The sequence below is a fragment of the Oncorhynchus kisutch genome, unplaced genomic scaffold (genome assembly GCF_002021735.2).
Source record: "Oncorhynchus kisutch isolate 150728-3 unplaced genomic scaffold, Okis_V2 scaffold3813, whole genome shotgun sequence".
In the NCBI taxonomy this organism is placed as follows: Eukaryota; Metazoa; Chordata; class Actinopteri; order Salmoniformes; family Salmonidae; genus Oncorhynchus; species Oncorhynchus kisutch.
The window spans coordinates 1-15,076 of record NW_022265758.1 but is presented as its reverse complement, the minus strand read 5'-3'; the positions used below and the strand labels follow the sequence as shown (position 1 = coordinate 15,076).

The window sequence follows — 15,076 nt, the reverse complement described above, 5'->3', positions numbered from 1 at the left end:
ATTTGAAATGTTTATGATGAGCATGAGGTATCCACGATCTTCTCCTCCTCCACCTCTTCTGTTGTCAAGTCTTGATGAAACCCTGCTCAGGAAGAATGAGCCATGCAGGCACATAGGTTTTGTCTCCTCAAAAAGGTTCCGAAGGTTCCATCCGTTTTTCTGTCAAATGTTGTGATGTTTCAAATAGATTCTAGATTGAGATTCTAGAACTTGGTAAAGCATGTTTAGAATAGTTTGAGAGACCGTTGGTAACTCATCAGGTCCGGGCCAGGCTGGAACCCAGTGACCAGAGCATATAGGACATGGCTTACAGGTAAGCAACAATGTCTTGGTTCTACTAATGTGCACATGTCAAAACTTGTCATTTAAAATGCCAGTTGGGGAGAGCATAGTCTGCAAACGTTTTCAAAATAAAAGCAAAACAAACATGCATCTGAACATACATTAGAAAAACACTCGTTTGAAAACAGCCCTGTATCAAGTCCTCCAACACTAGTCTTCATACATACAAGTACTGCAGGCTTAAAAACAATACAAGTTATACGTAAGTCAAACTCACGTTACACGTTTCCAAGTCAGCAGAGTTTCACATGATTACAATTAGGGACCCACATTGTGCCAGTTGGTTGGTGCAGGAAACAGTAGGCCACATACAGCCCATTGATTTTCATGTGTGTCATATCAACACCCAACTTTAGAATTGATCCACGAGGAGAAGGGTAAAGTCAATAAGGTGCATCCTCTTGAAAATAGAATCATTTCAGAGGAGGACAATACAAGGCAGAATACATCAATACTTCAGCGTTCATAAAGAGCTCATATAGAAAGAGATTTGGTCTCTTAAAGCCATTAAAAAGATAAGGGATATAAGGTGACTAATCAAAGTTGTTTCCCCCCCCACAATAACATGTTAAAGAGATTCTCCGGAACTTTTGTATACATTTTAGCCAGTAGTTCAGAATGTAGCGTTCAGCTAAATTGTGAACTACCTCACATCACTGGCATAGAACACAGAGACCTTGCGAGGGAGGTCTGAACACTGACACGTCCAGTCCAAAGCAGGAGGTTTAAAAAAATACTTGGTAGTCGCAAAAGTTCCGGAGCATGTCTTTAATACAGTAGTGGGCAAAGTGCACAATAATAAGTGCTACACTGTCAGTTTCCTTCAGAGACACCACAGTATACAGTACCAGTCAAAAGTTTGGCCACACCCACTCATTCAAGGGTTTTTCTTTAATTTTTTACTATTTTCTACATTGTAGAATAATAGTGAAGACATAAAACTATGAAATAACACACATGGAATCATGTAGTAACCAAAAAAAAAAAAAGTGTTAAACAAATGAAAATATGTTATATTTGAGATTCTTCAAAGTAGCCACCTTTTGCCTTGACAGCTTTGCACTCCCTTGGTATTCTCTCAACCAGCTTCATGAGGAATGCTTTTCCAACAGTCTTGAAAGAGTTCCCACATATGCTGAGCACTAGTTGGCTGCTTTTCCTTCACTCTGCAGTCCAAATCATTCCAAACCATCTCAATTGGGTTGAGGTCGGGTGATTGTGGAGGCCAGGTAATCTGATGCAGCACTCCATCACTCTCCTTCTCGGTCAAATAGCCCATACACAGCCTGGAGGTGTGTTGGGTCATTGTCCTGTTGAAAAACAAATGATAGTCCCACTAAGCCCAAACCAGATGGGATGGCGTATCGCTGCAGAATGCTGTGGTAGCCATGCTAGTTAAGTGTGCCTTGAATTCTAAATAAATCACAGAGTGTCACCAGCTAAGCACCCCCACACCTCCTCCTCCATGCTTCACGGTGGGAACTACACAATGCAGAGATCATCCGTTCACCTACTCTGCGTCTCACAAAGACACGGCGGTTGGAACCAAAAATCTAAAATTTGGCCTACAGACCAAAGGACAGATTCCCACCGGTCTAATGTCCATTGCTTGGGCCAGGAAACACGAGCAAGTCTCTTCTTCTTATTGGTGTCCTTTAGTAGTGGTTTCTTCACAGCAATTTGACCATGAAGGCCTGATTCACGCAGTCTCCTCTGAACAGTTGATGTTGAGATGCGTCTGTTACTTGAACTCGGTGAAGCATTTATTTGGACTGCAATCTGAGGTGCAGTTAACTCAAATGAACTTATCGTCTGCACCAGAGGTAACTCTGGGTCTTCCTTTCCTGTGGCGGTCCTCATGAGAGCCAGTTTCATCATAGCACTTGATGGTTTTTGCGACTGCACTTGAAGAAACGTGAAAACTTTCCGGATTTACTGACCTTCATGTCTTAAAGTAATGGACTGTCACTTCTGTTTGCTTATTTGAGCTGTTCTTGACATAATATGGACTCTGTATTTTCTTCTGTATACCACCCCTACCTTGTCACAACACAACTGATTGGCTCAAACGCATTAAGGAAAGAAATTCCACAAATTACTTTAACAAGGCACACCTGTTAATTGAAATGCATTCCAGGTGACAACCTCATGAACCTGGTTGAGAGAATGCCAAGAGTGTGCAAAGCTGTCAAGGCAATGGGTGGCTACTTTGAAGAATCTAAAATAAAAAAAATATATAACACTTTTTTGGAGACGACATGTTTCCATATGTGTTATTTCATAGTTGTGATGTCTTCACTATTATTTTACAATGTAGAAAATAGTAAAAATAAAGAAAAACCCTGGAATGAGTCGGTGTGTCCAAACTGTTGACTGGTACTGTACATACTGGGCCTCCAGGTCCGTACTCATAAAGCGTCTTAGAGTATGTATGTCATCTTTTACATTGTACAAAAGTACAGACTCAGAGCTTCGTAATGGTATATTATACACTACAGTTGGAGAAAGCTATGGAGCTTTAAAAATGGCTATTCTTGTATAACCAGTTTTGCAAAAAAAGCTTTAAGGTTTTTTTTTTCACACTTGCCAGAGAGCTGGAATTTGTTCACACCCTCTTAAGCCTTAGCCCCAACCATCTCTTTAAGGATTCACACGAGCTCATGGGTCAGTCTATGGACTCATTAGAATCTAAAAGGCTAAACTGATCCTAGATCAGCACTCCTACTCTCGAGTCCCTTGGTTTTTAAGTCTTTCATAGCACAGGAGTCCACATTCAATAGTTAACTTTGGCACCGCAGTTCCTCCAATCAATTTCAATGGGAACCCATAATATAATCTGATTTCACGACTCATTGCATTCATTCCATGAATGTACTTACAGTACTTTGTAATCTCTATAATAATAGGGATATATACGAGAGACATTAGCCATTAAAAAAAGGACCTCTTAATTGCACATAAATAACTGTGCCGAATACTGTAGATTAACAAATGTTAATCTTCCATTAATTATCATCATATCAAATATTGTATTATCAATTGAATTTCAGCATTTTAATGTCTGACCAATTCGTATAAAATTAGGTATTTAAAGTACTGGTTTGCAATTCTTGACTAGATTGACTTAATGGCGCTACTCTAGCACTGTAAAAAGGTGCACATATCGTTTGTGTTGGTGGGATATTATGGTTCAGTCTTTGCATTCAGACAGTACCTTTTAAAATACGTACGAGAAAGCGAAATGTGTTTGTGCTGTTTGACTAAATCTAATGTTGTGTTCATTTGGGCACACCATGGCAAAATGTTTTGCAACAGAAAGTGAAACTGGGCATTTCTAAATTGGACAATTCCATGTAGTCCCTCCCTGTTTCAGTCCATTTGGTGCCTAATGAACACAGCCCAGCTGTCCTTCATTACTCTGACTGTGTTTTTCTGGCACCCTGAGAGGGCTCCCAAGAATCACTTTCATCAGTGTCGTCATCCTCCTCCTCCTCCTCCTCATCTTCCTCACCCACCACAGTGTCATCCTGCTCGTCAGGTGCCATCTCATTCTCACCCAGCAACACTTCCTCTTCTTGCTGGTCCTCGTTTACCTCAACATCCCCAAATGGATCAGCACCCATATCTTCCCTCTTGTGTACCTCAGCGAACCACTCTCTCACCTGCTCGTATCCCATACTAGACTTGGTCACAAGCTCATCCAGGTCCTGCTCATTCAACAACTTGTGCTTCAGGTAATACTCCTTCAGGATGTCTTTCCCAGACTTTAACTTGATGAGGGGCAGTGGTGGTGACTTCTCCGTGCTGGTTGACCTCTTAGCCTTCCTGCTCCGAGACCTCCCCCAGCCTCGGTTACGTATCCTCCTCTTTCTGTTTTTGTTGCCGTTCAGTCCCTCCACGTTACCGCTCTGGTAGTGGAAGAACCACTTGAGGTTGCCGTTCTTGAAGGAGTACCGGGTATCTCCGAACCAGTTGACTACGTAGACCCTGGGCAGCCCGCTCTCCTCTGCCAGCTTGTCATATTCCTCTGTGGAGGGCCATTGGGTACGGACAAAGGCACTCTTCAGAACGTGGAGCTGCTCTGGGGTTTTCTTTCCAATGTTCTTGTCCCCCCTGTTTGGCCGCCGGCCACACGGAGGGGTCTGGGATCTTTTTCTAGACGAGGTGGCCTCGCTCTCCATCCGCTCTGCTTTCAGCTCAGGTGACTCTGCCTCCACTACCTTCCTCTTCTCTGTGAACCAGGCGTCGATCTCTCTCCGGGTCAGCTTGGTCTCCGTCCTCAGCCGGGTCAGCTCGTCATCAGACGGAGTGCTTCCCTTCTGATAACTCTCCTCAAGAACCACCAGCTGCTCTGCTGTCTTCTCCTTGAACTTCTGCAATGTGAAGTCTGGGAAGGAGTTCCAGGTCTTGGGGCGTGGCTCTTTCTCTTTGACAGATGGTGTGGGTGGTGGAGACTGAGGGGTCTCGTCGCTGGAGTCAATGACGATGGTGGTGCCGCTGCCGTGACCCCTGGGACTCTGGCTGTCATGGAACACGATGACGTTGCTGTTCTTGGAGTTGCGCTGGTTGTAGCGCGTGTCGCTGAACCACTTCTTGATCTCCCCTTTTGTGAGGCAGGTCAGCATCATGAGCCTGGCGATCTCCGCGTCGCTGGCGAAGTGGTTCTTCAGGTAGCTGGCTTTCAGCTCCGCCAGCTGCTCCTTGGACTTCTTAGGCCGCATTCCAAAGTGGTCGGCGCTGAGGGCCGAGTTCTCCTGTGGGGTCAGGGAGGGAGGCTGGACAGTGGTGGCTCTCTTCATCTCACTGACCGCTGGGCTGGTCTGGTGGGAGGACATCTTGGGGACCAGGCTGTGGCTTGGCATCCCTGCTACTGTCAAGGTGATGGGTGTGGTCACAGGCGTGCCAACCTGTTCAGAGTTTAGAAAAGTTTCACTCACTCCACAATATTACAACAACTGACAAGACATATTGAGTTGAGAAACTATAAACAGAAAATATTACATTACATCATCCACAATGTCATCAATAAGTACCAACCTGTGTAAAAACCAGGCCTGGCTGCCCTACTATCTGACAGGTCTGGAGGATAGACTGCAGGCCGTTGGCCGCAGCAGAGAGCTGGTGGGCCGGGATAACAGTGATGGTCTGAGGCACCGTGTGCACAGTCCCGTTGAACTGCTTCCTCCTAGCCTCCTCCACCTCAAATCAAAAAGTTGATTTGTCATATACACAGGATAGACGTAGTGTAAATGGTACAACGAAATGCGTACTTGCAAGCGTCCCCCTTCAATAGAGCGACAACAATGAAAACATATATTCAATGAGTGAAAATGTTTGTTTTTTAAATCACAATAAAAACACTATGTCCCCCCCAAAAATGTAACTCTGGTAGAAGACAAACATGAATCTAGCAGAAAAAGCACCTCCTCAGGTGTCCAGCTGACCCCGTGCTTCAGACGCTGGGCAGAGAACCAGATCTTTATCTGTTCCTCACTGAATTTGGTCTGAGCCGACAGACCCATGATCTCTGATACTGAAGGGTACGGGAACTTCTTGTAGGTGTTGACCAGGACTGTGTTGGTATCCATGGATTGGTTGTATGAGGGGATACTGCTGACGGGGATGAGGAGCTGGGCTTGGGCGCTCTGCCGGGAGGGAGGGAGAAAGAGAACGCAAGAGAGAGAGTAGAGAGCAGAGAGAGAGGTTTTAGTCACTTATTTATCAGTAACATTACATAGTATCAACAGCAGTGAAAGGTGATTTGTTTTATACAATTTACAATTTCAAAGAATTTGAAAATATGATCACCTGCTGGGCCTGCAGAGCTGAGAGGACCTGGGCCAGACCAGGGGGGAGCTGGAGTCCAGACATATTGGAGCTGAGGACAGAGGATTTCTTGTGCTCTGATGACATCATATTGGGAATGTTTAGGAGAACACTGTGTTTCATGGACTCGGTGTAATGTGGGCTCATCTTCTCTACAGGAGTGAGGGAACCCAGCCCCAGAGGTGCTTCGATAGGCTCCTGCTCCCCTTCACTCTCTCCCATCCCGTCACTCTCCTCGGCTGCTTTCAGAGACACGGCGATCCTCTTCGGTTCCGATTTACCCCTCATCTTCATGATGGGGGTTTTGCTGAGTGAGATGCCAGCTGATGCAGGGTCATCGCTCTCTTCCGTCTCATGCTGTGTGTAACCCCCATCCGAGAGAAGGTCACTGAGCGTCTGTTCCAGGGTTGGTTGGTTGCTGCGTTTCCCTCCTGTGCAGGTGACACCGTCCTCTCCGCTGGAATGACTGATGTCGTGCTCTGAAAAGTAAATTGCTCAGCTATGTTAGTTTAACTACATCAGAGAACAAGGGTCATTTTCAGGAGTAGAGCACACCATAGCAGATCGGTGTTGAAACAGTAGGTCAATATGGGCATTTCATATAGGTTTCAAAAGCTTTTCTCCTGTTTAGTGCCTACAGAACAAAATCAAATCACATTTTATTTGTCACATGCTTGGTAAACAACAGGTGTAGACTGCTTACTTACGGGTCGTTCCCAACAACGCAGAGATAAAGAGAAGAGAAAAGGAAAAATAATAACACCTGGCCGTGCTGCTGCTCCAGTTTCAACTGTTCTGCCTGCGGCTATGGAACCCTGACCTGTTCACCGGACGTGCTACCTTTCCCAGACCTGCTGTTTTCAACTCTCTAGAGACAGCAGGAGCGGTAGAGATACTCTTAATGATCGGCTATGAAAAGCCAACTGACATTTACTCCTGAGGTGCTGACTTGTTGCACCCTCGACAACCACTGTGATTATTATTTGACCATGCGGGTCATTTATGAACATTTTAACATCTTGGCCATGTTCTGTTATAATCTCCACCCGGCACAGCCAGAAGAGGACTGGCCACCCCTCATAGCCTGGTTCCTCTCTAGGTTTCTTCCTAGGTTTAGGCCTTTCTAGGGAGTTTTTCCTAGCCACCGTGCTTCTACACCTGCATTGCTTGCTGTTTGGGGTTTTAGGCTGGGTTTCTGTACAGCACTTTGTTATATCAGCTGATGTTCGAAGAGCTTTATAAATACATTTGATTTGATTATATCCAGAGTAAAGATAACTAGGCTATATACAAGGGGTACCAGCACCGTGTCATTGTGCAGGGGTACGATGTAATTGAGGCAGATATGTACATATAAATAGGGACAAAGTGACTAGGCAACAAGATAGATAATAAACAGTAGCAGCAGTGTAAGTGATGGGTCAAGAGTGCAAAAAGGGTCCATGCAGATAGTTAGTCCTGGTAGCTATTGGTTAACAGTTTTATGGCTTGGGGGGGGGGTAGAAGTTGTTCAGGGTTCTGTTGGTTCCAAACTTGCCGTGCGGTAGCATAAAGAACAGTCTAGGACTTGGGTGGCTGGAGTCTGACAATTGTTAGGGCTTTCCTCTGACACCGCCTGGTATAAAGGTCCTGGATGGCAGGGAGCTCAGCCCCAGTGATGTACCGGAACGTACACACTACCCTCTGTAGCGCCTTGCGATTGGATGCCAAGCAGTTGCCATACCAAGCGGTGATGCAGCCAGTCAAGATCGAGCCAGGTGATTAACATTTCAAGAAACAGGTGTGAGCAACATGTTGAAGATGAATAAAACCCTTCCCCACCTGTCTCTGGGTCAGTGGAGACCACAGCGGTGTCTGTAAGTCCCTCTGCAGCGCTCTCAGCTCCATCCTTTCCCTCCTCCACCTGCATGTCTGCATCCTGCTCCTCCATCACGTTAGAAGGCAGGACCATGCAAGGTGTTGTTGACTTCCTCCTGCTTGCCATTTTGTAGGTAGGCTATCCTCCAAGATAACTTTGTGTAAAGAGATGTCTGGAATGGATTTGACCTTCCGCTAGTGACGGTTTGATTCACATACTAAAACTTCCAATATTTTCATCTGTGGACTGAAATAAAAAAATATATGTATTTGACAGGTTCCATCCAATATAGCTTCACTTGAACAGCTACAATCTGTATGGATTACTGTATAATGGTAATAGTATGTTCATTGTACAGTAATTACAGTGAAGTTGAAATGTGTCCTAGCTATACCACCTTTTGCATGCGAAACCTATTACAATGATTATTTCTGCACACTAGTGCAACTTGTTTGTAGCAACTGTCTAGTTTGTAGTAGCTGGTCATTTACAATACGATTGGACCAAATTGCTCTTAAATGTCATTTGTTTATGTAGAAAAAAAATATTTCTAAGCAGTGTGACTATAGCAAATTGATTATTTTATTAGATTGCTAGCTATCCAGATCTAGCTAACTAACCTAGCTTCCATTTCTGCATCTAGCCAGCCAGTTTACACCTGGGATAGACATTGCGGCTGGAAGCCAAATACTGTAGCTAGCCACCACAGAACAGCAGCTGAGTTTGCGTGTACTTACCAGGACAAGAGGTAGCTTCTGCGCAGGCTCTCCTGCCCCCCGCAATTTGTCTTAGGTTCTCGTCTAATGTTAGCTAGCCTACCCCTGTACAGTTCAGCCAGAGCGCTCTGCCGGACTGCAGTAGTTTTGCTCGGAGGCAGGCGAGTCCAGTTCACCGCTGTCTGCAGATGAAAACATGTAACATTTTCGCTGCAACAGTTCTTTTCCCGACTGATATCCCTTTACAGACGTATTTAAAAAAGGCAGGAAGCCACGACATTAGTCACTTCAAGTAAGCCATTTGTCCATCAAATTATATCACAGTGTGTTGTTTTTTTAATGGCAGTTTTTAATGATTAAGCGGCGTCATCACGTTAATGCGGTACGTCTTGACGTCATTCAAAGGCGACATCTGTCACGCATGCATAGAGAAATGTTGCTTCAAATAAAATGTCTATCAACCAATACAAGCATTTAAAAAGTGACGGTCCTGACGTTTGTATACATACAGTATTTATCGTTACCGTCTGACGACAAAAAAACATAACCTGAGGCTGCACCATGCTCAGTTTGTATTCCGCTTTAACTGGTAATAGATATTTTTCAACCAATTAACACATCAATGTCGGCATGCCTTTATGGTATAACAAGACACAGGAACAAATACTTGTAAAAAAAAACACTTTAATTAAATAAAAGCACCAGTATACAAGTTGTTAGGAAATACACATCTGTATATTTCTATCAAAATATAGTTCTAGACTTGTTCTTTATACATTTAGACAACGGGAAATACGTGCAATCCATGACTAGCTACATCTTTATTTTATAAAACTCATTATGAAAAATCTTCAATTTCATTTTCAATTTCCTGGAAAGAGAATAAGAAAACATTAGAAAACATAACTCAATTTATGGGGCATTGCTCAATGATATGTTTCATAAGTTCATACAAATTAAAATGTATAGAATGACAAACCTTCAGCAGGGCAGTCTTGTCGTAGTCTTTGCGATGTCTGTAGATACTCTGACATAACAAGGCGTATAGCTTCTCCAGTTGATAGACCTCATATCCCTCAGTCTTAGACACCGCTCTCTGAAGCAGCTCCTGAAATGATGGAGCAGAAAACCAGCTCAGCACAGAGGTCTTATATCCTCCATCTTGGTCTAAAGGAAGAAGGTGCCTCTGTCCGATTCCAGATCCATTTGTGCTCTTGCACATCCATTATTGCTGTCATTGTCAAGCCAAAACATGGCTTGACATGACAATTCCAATAGACTGCCACTGGCTCGTTGCCTTAACCACAGATCTAGGATCATTTGACAACCTCCATTAGGAGGCTCGGGCGACGACCTGACCCTGGACCAGCTGCAGTGATAATCTGTTTACCTTTAGTTTGTTGTGATCAACCACAGGGGGCTGTGTCTTCTGGTCCAGTATCTCCTGGTCAACATCCATCACCTGCTGCATCCCCTGGTACTTCAAGCCCCGCGTCACACGCCTCACTCCTACTTCTGACAAGAGGACAGAGGGGAGGAGTGAGTGTACAATTCAACAAAGTTCACTTAAAAACAACAGATAGTGTGTGTGTGTGTGTGGGGGGGGGGGTCCATTGTGGGAAGGGAGGCTGCACACCTGTGGTATTCTCTTCGTCCACTTCCACTCTCTGAGGCTCAGTTTTGTCTGTAGAGGACACCTGCCCCTGGGGGAATGAGGAAAAAGTTTAAACAGAAAAATAAAATCAATTCAGCAGGAGAATCATCCATACAAAAAGCAACATCCATTTTACAACAAAATAACATACATTATCTCCCCCTTCTGGTAAGAAGTGGTTTCCCTGGGCTCCAACCACCACTACAGGGTCCTGGGTGCCCTCACTGCTCTGGTCTCCAGCCCTAGCCTCCACAGCTTCCTCCACCCTGGGCTGGGTAGCCTCCGTTGTAGCCTGGCTAGCCTCCTCCGTGGTCTGGCTGTCCTTAGTGTCTTTCTCCATGGGCTGTCTGTCCTGGTTCTCCTGTTGGGCTGGTTCCTCCTGCTCCATGGGGGTCTCCTCAGCCCCAGTGATCTCCAGCTCCTCCAGGCCTGACTCTGCTGCAGCATCACCCCCCTCCTCCTCCTCCTCACTCTCTGCCCCTCTCCTCTCCTCTTCTTCCTCTCCAGACTCCACCACAGCAGAGTGGTCTTTAGAAGTGTGAGGAGAGGACCTTTTCCTGATGATGCCGTTGCACCAGCGGCTCTTCCTGCGCTTCTTCTTCTGAGCTGCTGAGAAGCAGATGACCAGATAATCAAAGCCAATTCAAAAACCAACTTTATGAATGACTGAATGATGAGTGTAAACATGGTGAGAGAAACTGACACGGTGTTATCATCCCTCATTACCATTATCATCCCTCATTACCAGCAGTTAGTAGAGGATAGATCTGTAAAGCTCTCTGCAGCTTATTCTCTATGGGCTAGTGGAAACTACCAGTCTGTCTGCAGAGTAGTGAAATGCTAACCTGTGCAGTAGAGGATAGATCTGTAAAGCTCTCCGCAGCTCATTCTCTATGGGCTAGTGGAAACAGTCTGTCTGCAGAGTAGTGAAATGCTAACCTGTGTATCATTGTGTGTCTGTACATTGAGTTGCTTGCTAACCTGAAGGGCGTGGCGTGGTCACAGCTGAGGGAGCAGCAGCGGTAGACTCTTTAGAGGGGCCTGCTGCATCGGTGCTCTTGGCATCCACTGCTCTGGTCTTGGGATGAACGTGATAGTAGGATGGAGCGAACCTTGAAGTGGAGCAACCTGGAAGTAAAGAGAGAGGCAGTTCATATTTAAATCTATCAGGAATGCTCTTCTTTCATCCATCCAGGAGAGCAGCAGAACAGATCAACTGGTCCCTGAACAAATTAAAAGATAAAATGCATTTCTACTCTAGAACCATCTTTCTGGAACTACTCTGCACCAATAGAATAACACCTGACCTCTTGTGCTGCGGGACTCCTTGATATCCTCGCAGATCTTCTCAAAGTCTTCATCCAGTTCGTCTTTGACGATGGCCTGAACAGTGTCCTTCAGAGCACAGGCTCTGTGGCGGATCTGACGATCTGATGATGAATGGATTGATTCATGAATTAATAGTTGGCTGAATGAAATAATGAATGATTAGTTGAATTAATACATGAATTTATGAAATAAAGGAAACATTCTCCCATGAACAGGAATACAACATCTGTAAAAATTCTGGATAAACCTATTTCCTACCTGAAGGATCTTTGTCAGGGTTGTATTCCAGACAGTTCTTCCAGATGAGATCCACGTCGTGGACAAACTCCTTCACAGTCACGTACTTGTGAGTGTCGATGTTGGAGAGGACAGTGGACAGGTCCATTGGCTGCTCTATAACTGTAGCATAGTCAGGTACCTAGACAAGACCATGATCCATCAAAACAACAGGTCAGCCATTCTCCATGTGATAGAGATTCTACCATGTCCATGTCTAGACAACATCTGGCCTCTTCTCTTTATTTAACCCTCATCTGATGTTTATTTATGGCTCAGTGCGCGGCCCCCCTCTAGGACGCATCCCCGCCCCTCTAGAACACAGACACTTTTACAGCAATTGATGGTCAGTCTCACCTCCTCCAGGTCGACAGGCTTGGTGAAGGCCTTGAAGCGTTTGTCCTGAGAGAGGCGGTTGGTGACATCACGCAGGAAGAGGCGGAGCTCCCTGAGAGTGTCTTCCTCCTGCTCCTCCAATCGCTGCTGCTCCTTTTCTGTCAGCATCCTTGGGGGAAGAGGGGGAGCAACAGGAAGCACCTCCAGGGCTGCAAGCACTGGGGAGGAGAACAGGGAGGTTAGTGACTAACCACATGACTGAGCTAGTGCTGACAGCTTTGGTACAGAGAACGTTCTAGTTTAAGTTGAGCTTGTTTAACCATTTTGGACCATTATCCAGGATTCCACTAGAATATCTCAGAGTATGATGCAGTCTTACCTGCTTTCTTCTGGGATGCAGGAGCTTTGGCAGCCTGGTTTAGGATGAGATCGTCAAAGAAGTTCCTTCTCTCCTGTGGGGTTGGGACCTGAACCTGGAGCACCTCTCCATACTCAGCACAGAACAGGTCCTGGACCTATGAGAGGGGGGGGGGATTCACCAAGTGAACATAACATTCAGCTGAATGGGAATGAACGAGATCATTCTGACTGATCCCCTGCCCAGAAGCCCAATTCCAACCCTCCAGCTTCTCCCACACGGGGAGGGAATGAGTGCACATTTTCTAGGGCTTGTGTCCCGTTGGTGATTCGATTTTATTAGGATCTCTTTTAGTCCACGTTTGGACTAATCTTCCAAGAGTCCTTAAAAAACATCAAAATCCTACACTCACATAACACACAGCAGACAAAATACACTGCCATGTTGGTGATGTTAGGGGCGGTGTGTTCACTACATCCTGTTAGACTGCTGTGGGGCGGTGTGTTCACTACATCCCATTAGACTGCTGTGGGGCGGTGTGTTCACTACATCCCATTAGACTGCCTGTGGGGCGGTGTGTTCACTACATCCCGTTAGGACTGCTGTGGGGCGGTGTGTTCACTACATCCTGTTAGACTGCTGTGGGTGGTGTGTTCACTACATCCCATTAGACTGCTGTGGGGCGGTGTGTGTCTACAGTACCTACCTCAGGGAAGAGGCTGCTGTGGGGGACATTACAGGTGGCCAGCAGCAGGATGGGTGAGAATGAGGGGATGTCCTGTAACAAGCTGAGGAAGGTAGCTCTGAGAGCAGACCCCACCGTGTCCCACCACCGCTGGATGTGAGGGATATAAAGGATACTGGGGGACGTCCTCTTGGCCTCACAGAACATCTACAACACAACGAAACATCATTACAGAACAGTGTTTATATGGACCTGCATGCCTCCTCACAGAAGAGCTACGAGTCCAAACATACAAGACATCAATACTGTCCATCTCTGGGTTCATCAATACTGTCCATCTCTAGGTTAAACAATACTGTCCATCTCTGGGTTCATCAATACTGTCCATCTCTAGGTTCAACAATACTGTCCATATCTGGGTTCATCAATACAAGACATCAATACTGTCCATCTCTGGATTCATCAATACTGTCCATCTCTGGATTCATCAATACTGTCCATCTCTGGGTTCATCAATACTGTCCATCTCTGGGTCATCAATACTGTCCATCTCTGGGTTCATCAATACTGTCCATCTCTGGGTTCATCAATACTGTCCATCTCTGGGTTCATCAATACTGTCCATCTCTGGTTCATCAATACAAGACATCAATACTGTCCATCTCTGGGTTCATCAATACTGTCCATCTCTAGTTCATCAATACTGTCCATCTCTAGGTTCATCAATACTGTCCATCTCTGGGTCATCATACGACATCAATACTGTCCATCTCTGGGTTCATCAATACTGTCCATCTCTAGGTTCATCAATACAAGACATCAATACTGTCCATCTCTGGGTTCATCAATACTGTCCATCTCTGGGTTCATCAATACAAGACATCAATACTGTCCATCTCTGGGTTCATCAATACTGTCCATCTCTGGGTTCATCAATACTGTCCATCTCTGGGTTCATCAATACTGTCCATCTCTGGGTTCATCAATACAAGACCTCAATACTGTCCATATCTGGGTTCATCAATACTGTCCATCTCTGGGTCATCAATACAAGACCTCAATACTGTCCATCTCTGGGTTAATCTCAAAAGACTTTCTTTGACTCCTTGACTCCTCTCTCCTAGAACCTTCTCCAAATATGTGAAGAATCAAGGACTCAAGGAAAGACTAAATATACTCCGACTGTCATGGCCGATGGCACAGGGCTCAATAGTGCACTATACAGAAAACAGGGTGTGATCCAGGGGAGGGGGGTCAGTACCTGAGCGCAGGCCTCCTCTGGAGAGGTGGTGCTGACTCCGAACAGCACGGCCATGTCCAGGGTGTAAACTGTGAACTTCTCCAGGGCATGGAGCACGGCAGGGGCCAGGTGACTGCTCTGACCTGACCCAGGACGCCCCGCCAGCAGCAGCCTGGGACGGTACGATGTGGGCTGGTTCAGCACGCTCCTGGGAGAACAGAGGGAGAGGGGAGAGAAAAAGACTATAAAATACTTTACAAGACCGGAGCTCAATACCCATTCTCATGAAGTGTACACTTCAGTCCCCAACACAGATTTCAAAGATGTCCCGTGCACACTTCAGGGAGGAGTGGGAGAAGGACACAGTTGGAATAAGGATTTCTGTGCATGGACAACCTGTTACTCGCCTGCTGAAATGCAGGAAGCCCCAGTGCCTTGGCTTGTGAGAGAGACCGG

The 15,076-nt window shown here is 45.6% G+C and overlaps 2 protein-coding genes across 2 annotated transcripts; both read right to left on the bottom strand.

Moving 5' to 3' along the window:
- Positions 1 to 2,749: 2,749 nt before the first annotated feature.
- LOC109884238 (zinc fingers and homeoboxes protein 1) lies at positions 2,750 to 9,305 on the bottom strand. Its single transcript, XM_020476231.2, has 6 exons — positions 8,764 to 9,305; positions 7,990 to 8,272; positions 6,151 to 6,647; positions 5,766 to 5,987; positions 5,380 to 5,541; positions 2,750 to 5,249 (listed from the first exon to the last, which is right to left on the bottom strand). Exons 2-6 carry the CDS (start codon positions 8,150 to 8,152, stop codon positions 3,756 to 3,758), a joined length of 2,538 nt encoding a protein of 845 aa, XP_020331820.2. The 5' UTR covers positions 8,153 to 8,272; positions 8,764 to 9,305; the 3' UTR covers positions 2,750 to 3,755.
- Positions 9,306 to 9,409: 104 nt separating this feature from the next.
- On the bottom strand, positions 9,410 to 15,068 carry LOC116371886 (ATPase family AAA domain-containing protein 2-like; the record flags this gene model as incomplete). Its single annotated transcript, XM_031821022.1, has 13 exons — positions 9,410 to 9,613; positions 9,722 to 9,850; positions 10,133 to 10,254; positions 10,379 to 10,445; positions 10,548 to 11,002; positions 11,378 to 11,524; positions 11,704 to 11,826; positions 11,984 to 12,143; positions 12,359 to 12,555; positions 12,717 to 12,852; positions 13,402 to 13,587; positions 14,642 to 14,828; positions 15,028 to 15,068. Coding segments are annotated over 13 exons (1,983 nt in total), but the record flags the coding sequence as incomplete, so codon positions are not given.
- Between the last annotated feature and the right edge of the window lie 8 nt (positions 15,069 to 15,076).

Excerpts from the sequence above, each read along its gene's own strand:
- LOC109884238 (XM_020476231.2), bottom strand. The coding sequence starts at position 8,152 with ATGGCAAGCAGGAGGAAGTCAACAACACCTTGCATGGTCCTGCCTTCT. Across the intron at positions 5,542-5,765 it reads TCAGCTGGACACCTGAGGAG|GTGGAGGAGGCTAGGAGGAA; the intron begins GTGCTTTTTCTG and ends TTTTGATTTGAG. Across the intron at positions 5,250-5,379 it reads CAGGCCTGGTTTTTACACAG|GTTGGCACGCCTGTGACCAC; the intron begins GTTGGTACTTAT and ends AACTCTGAACAG.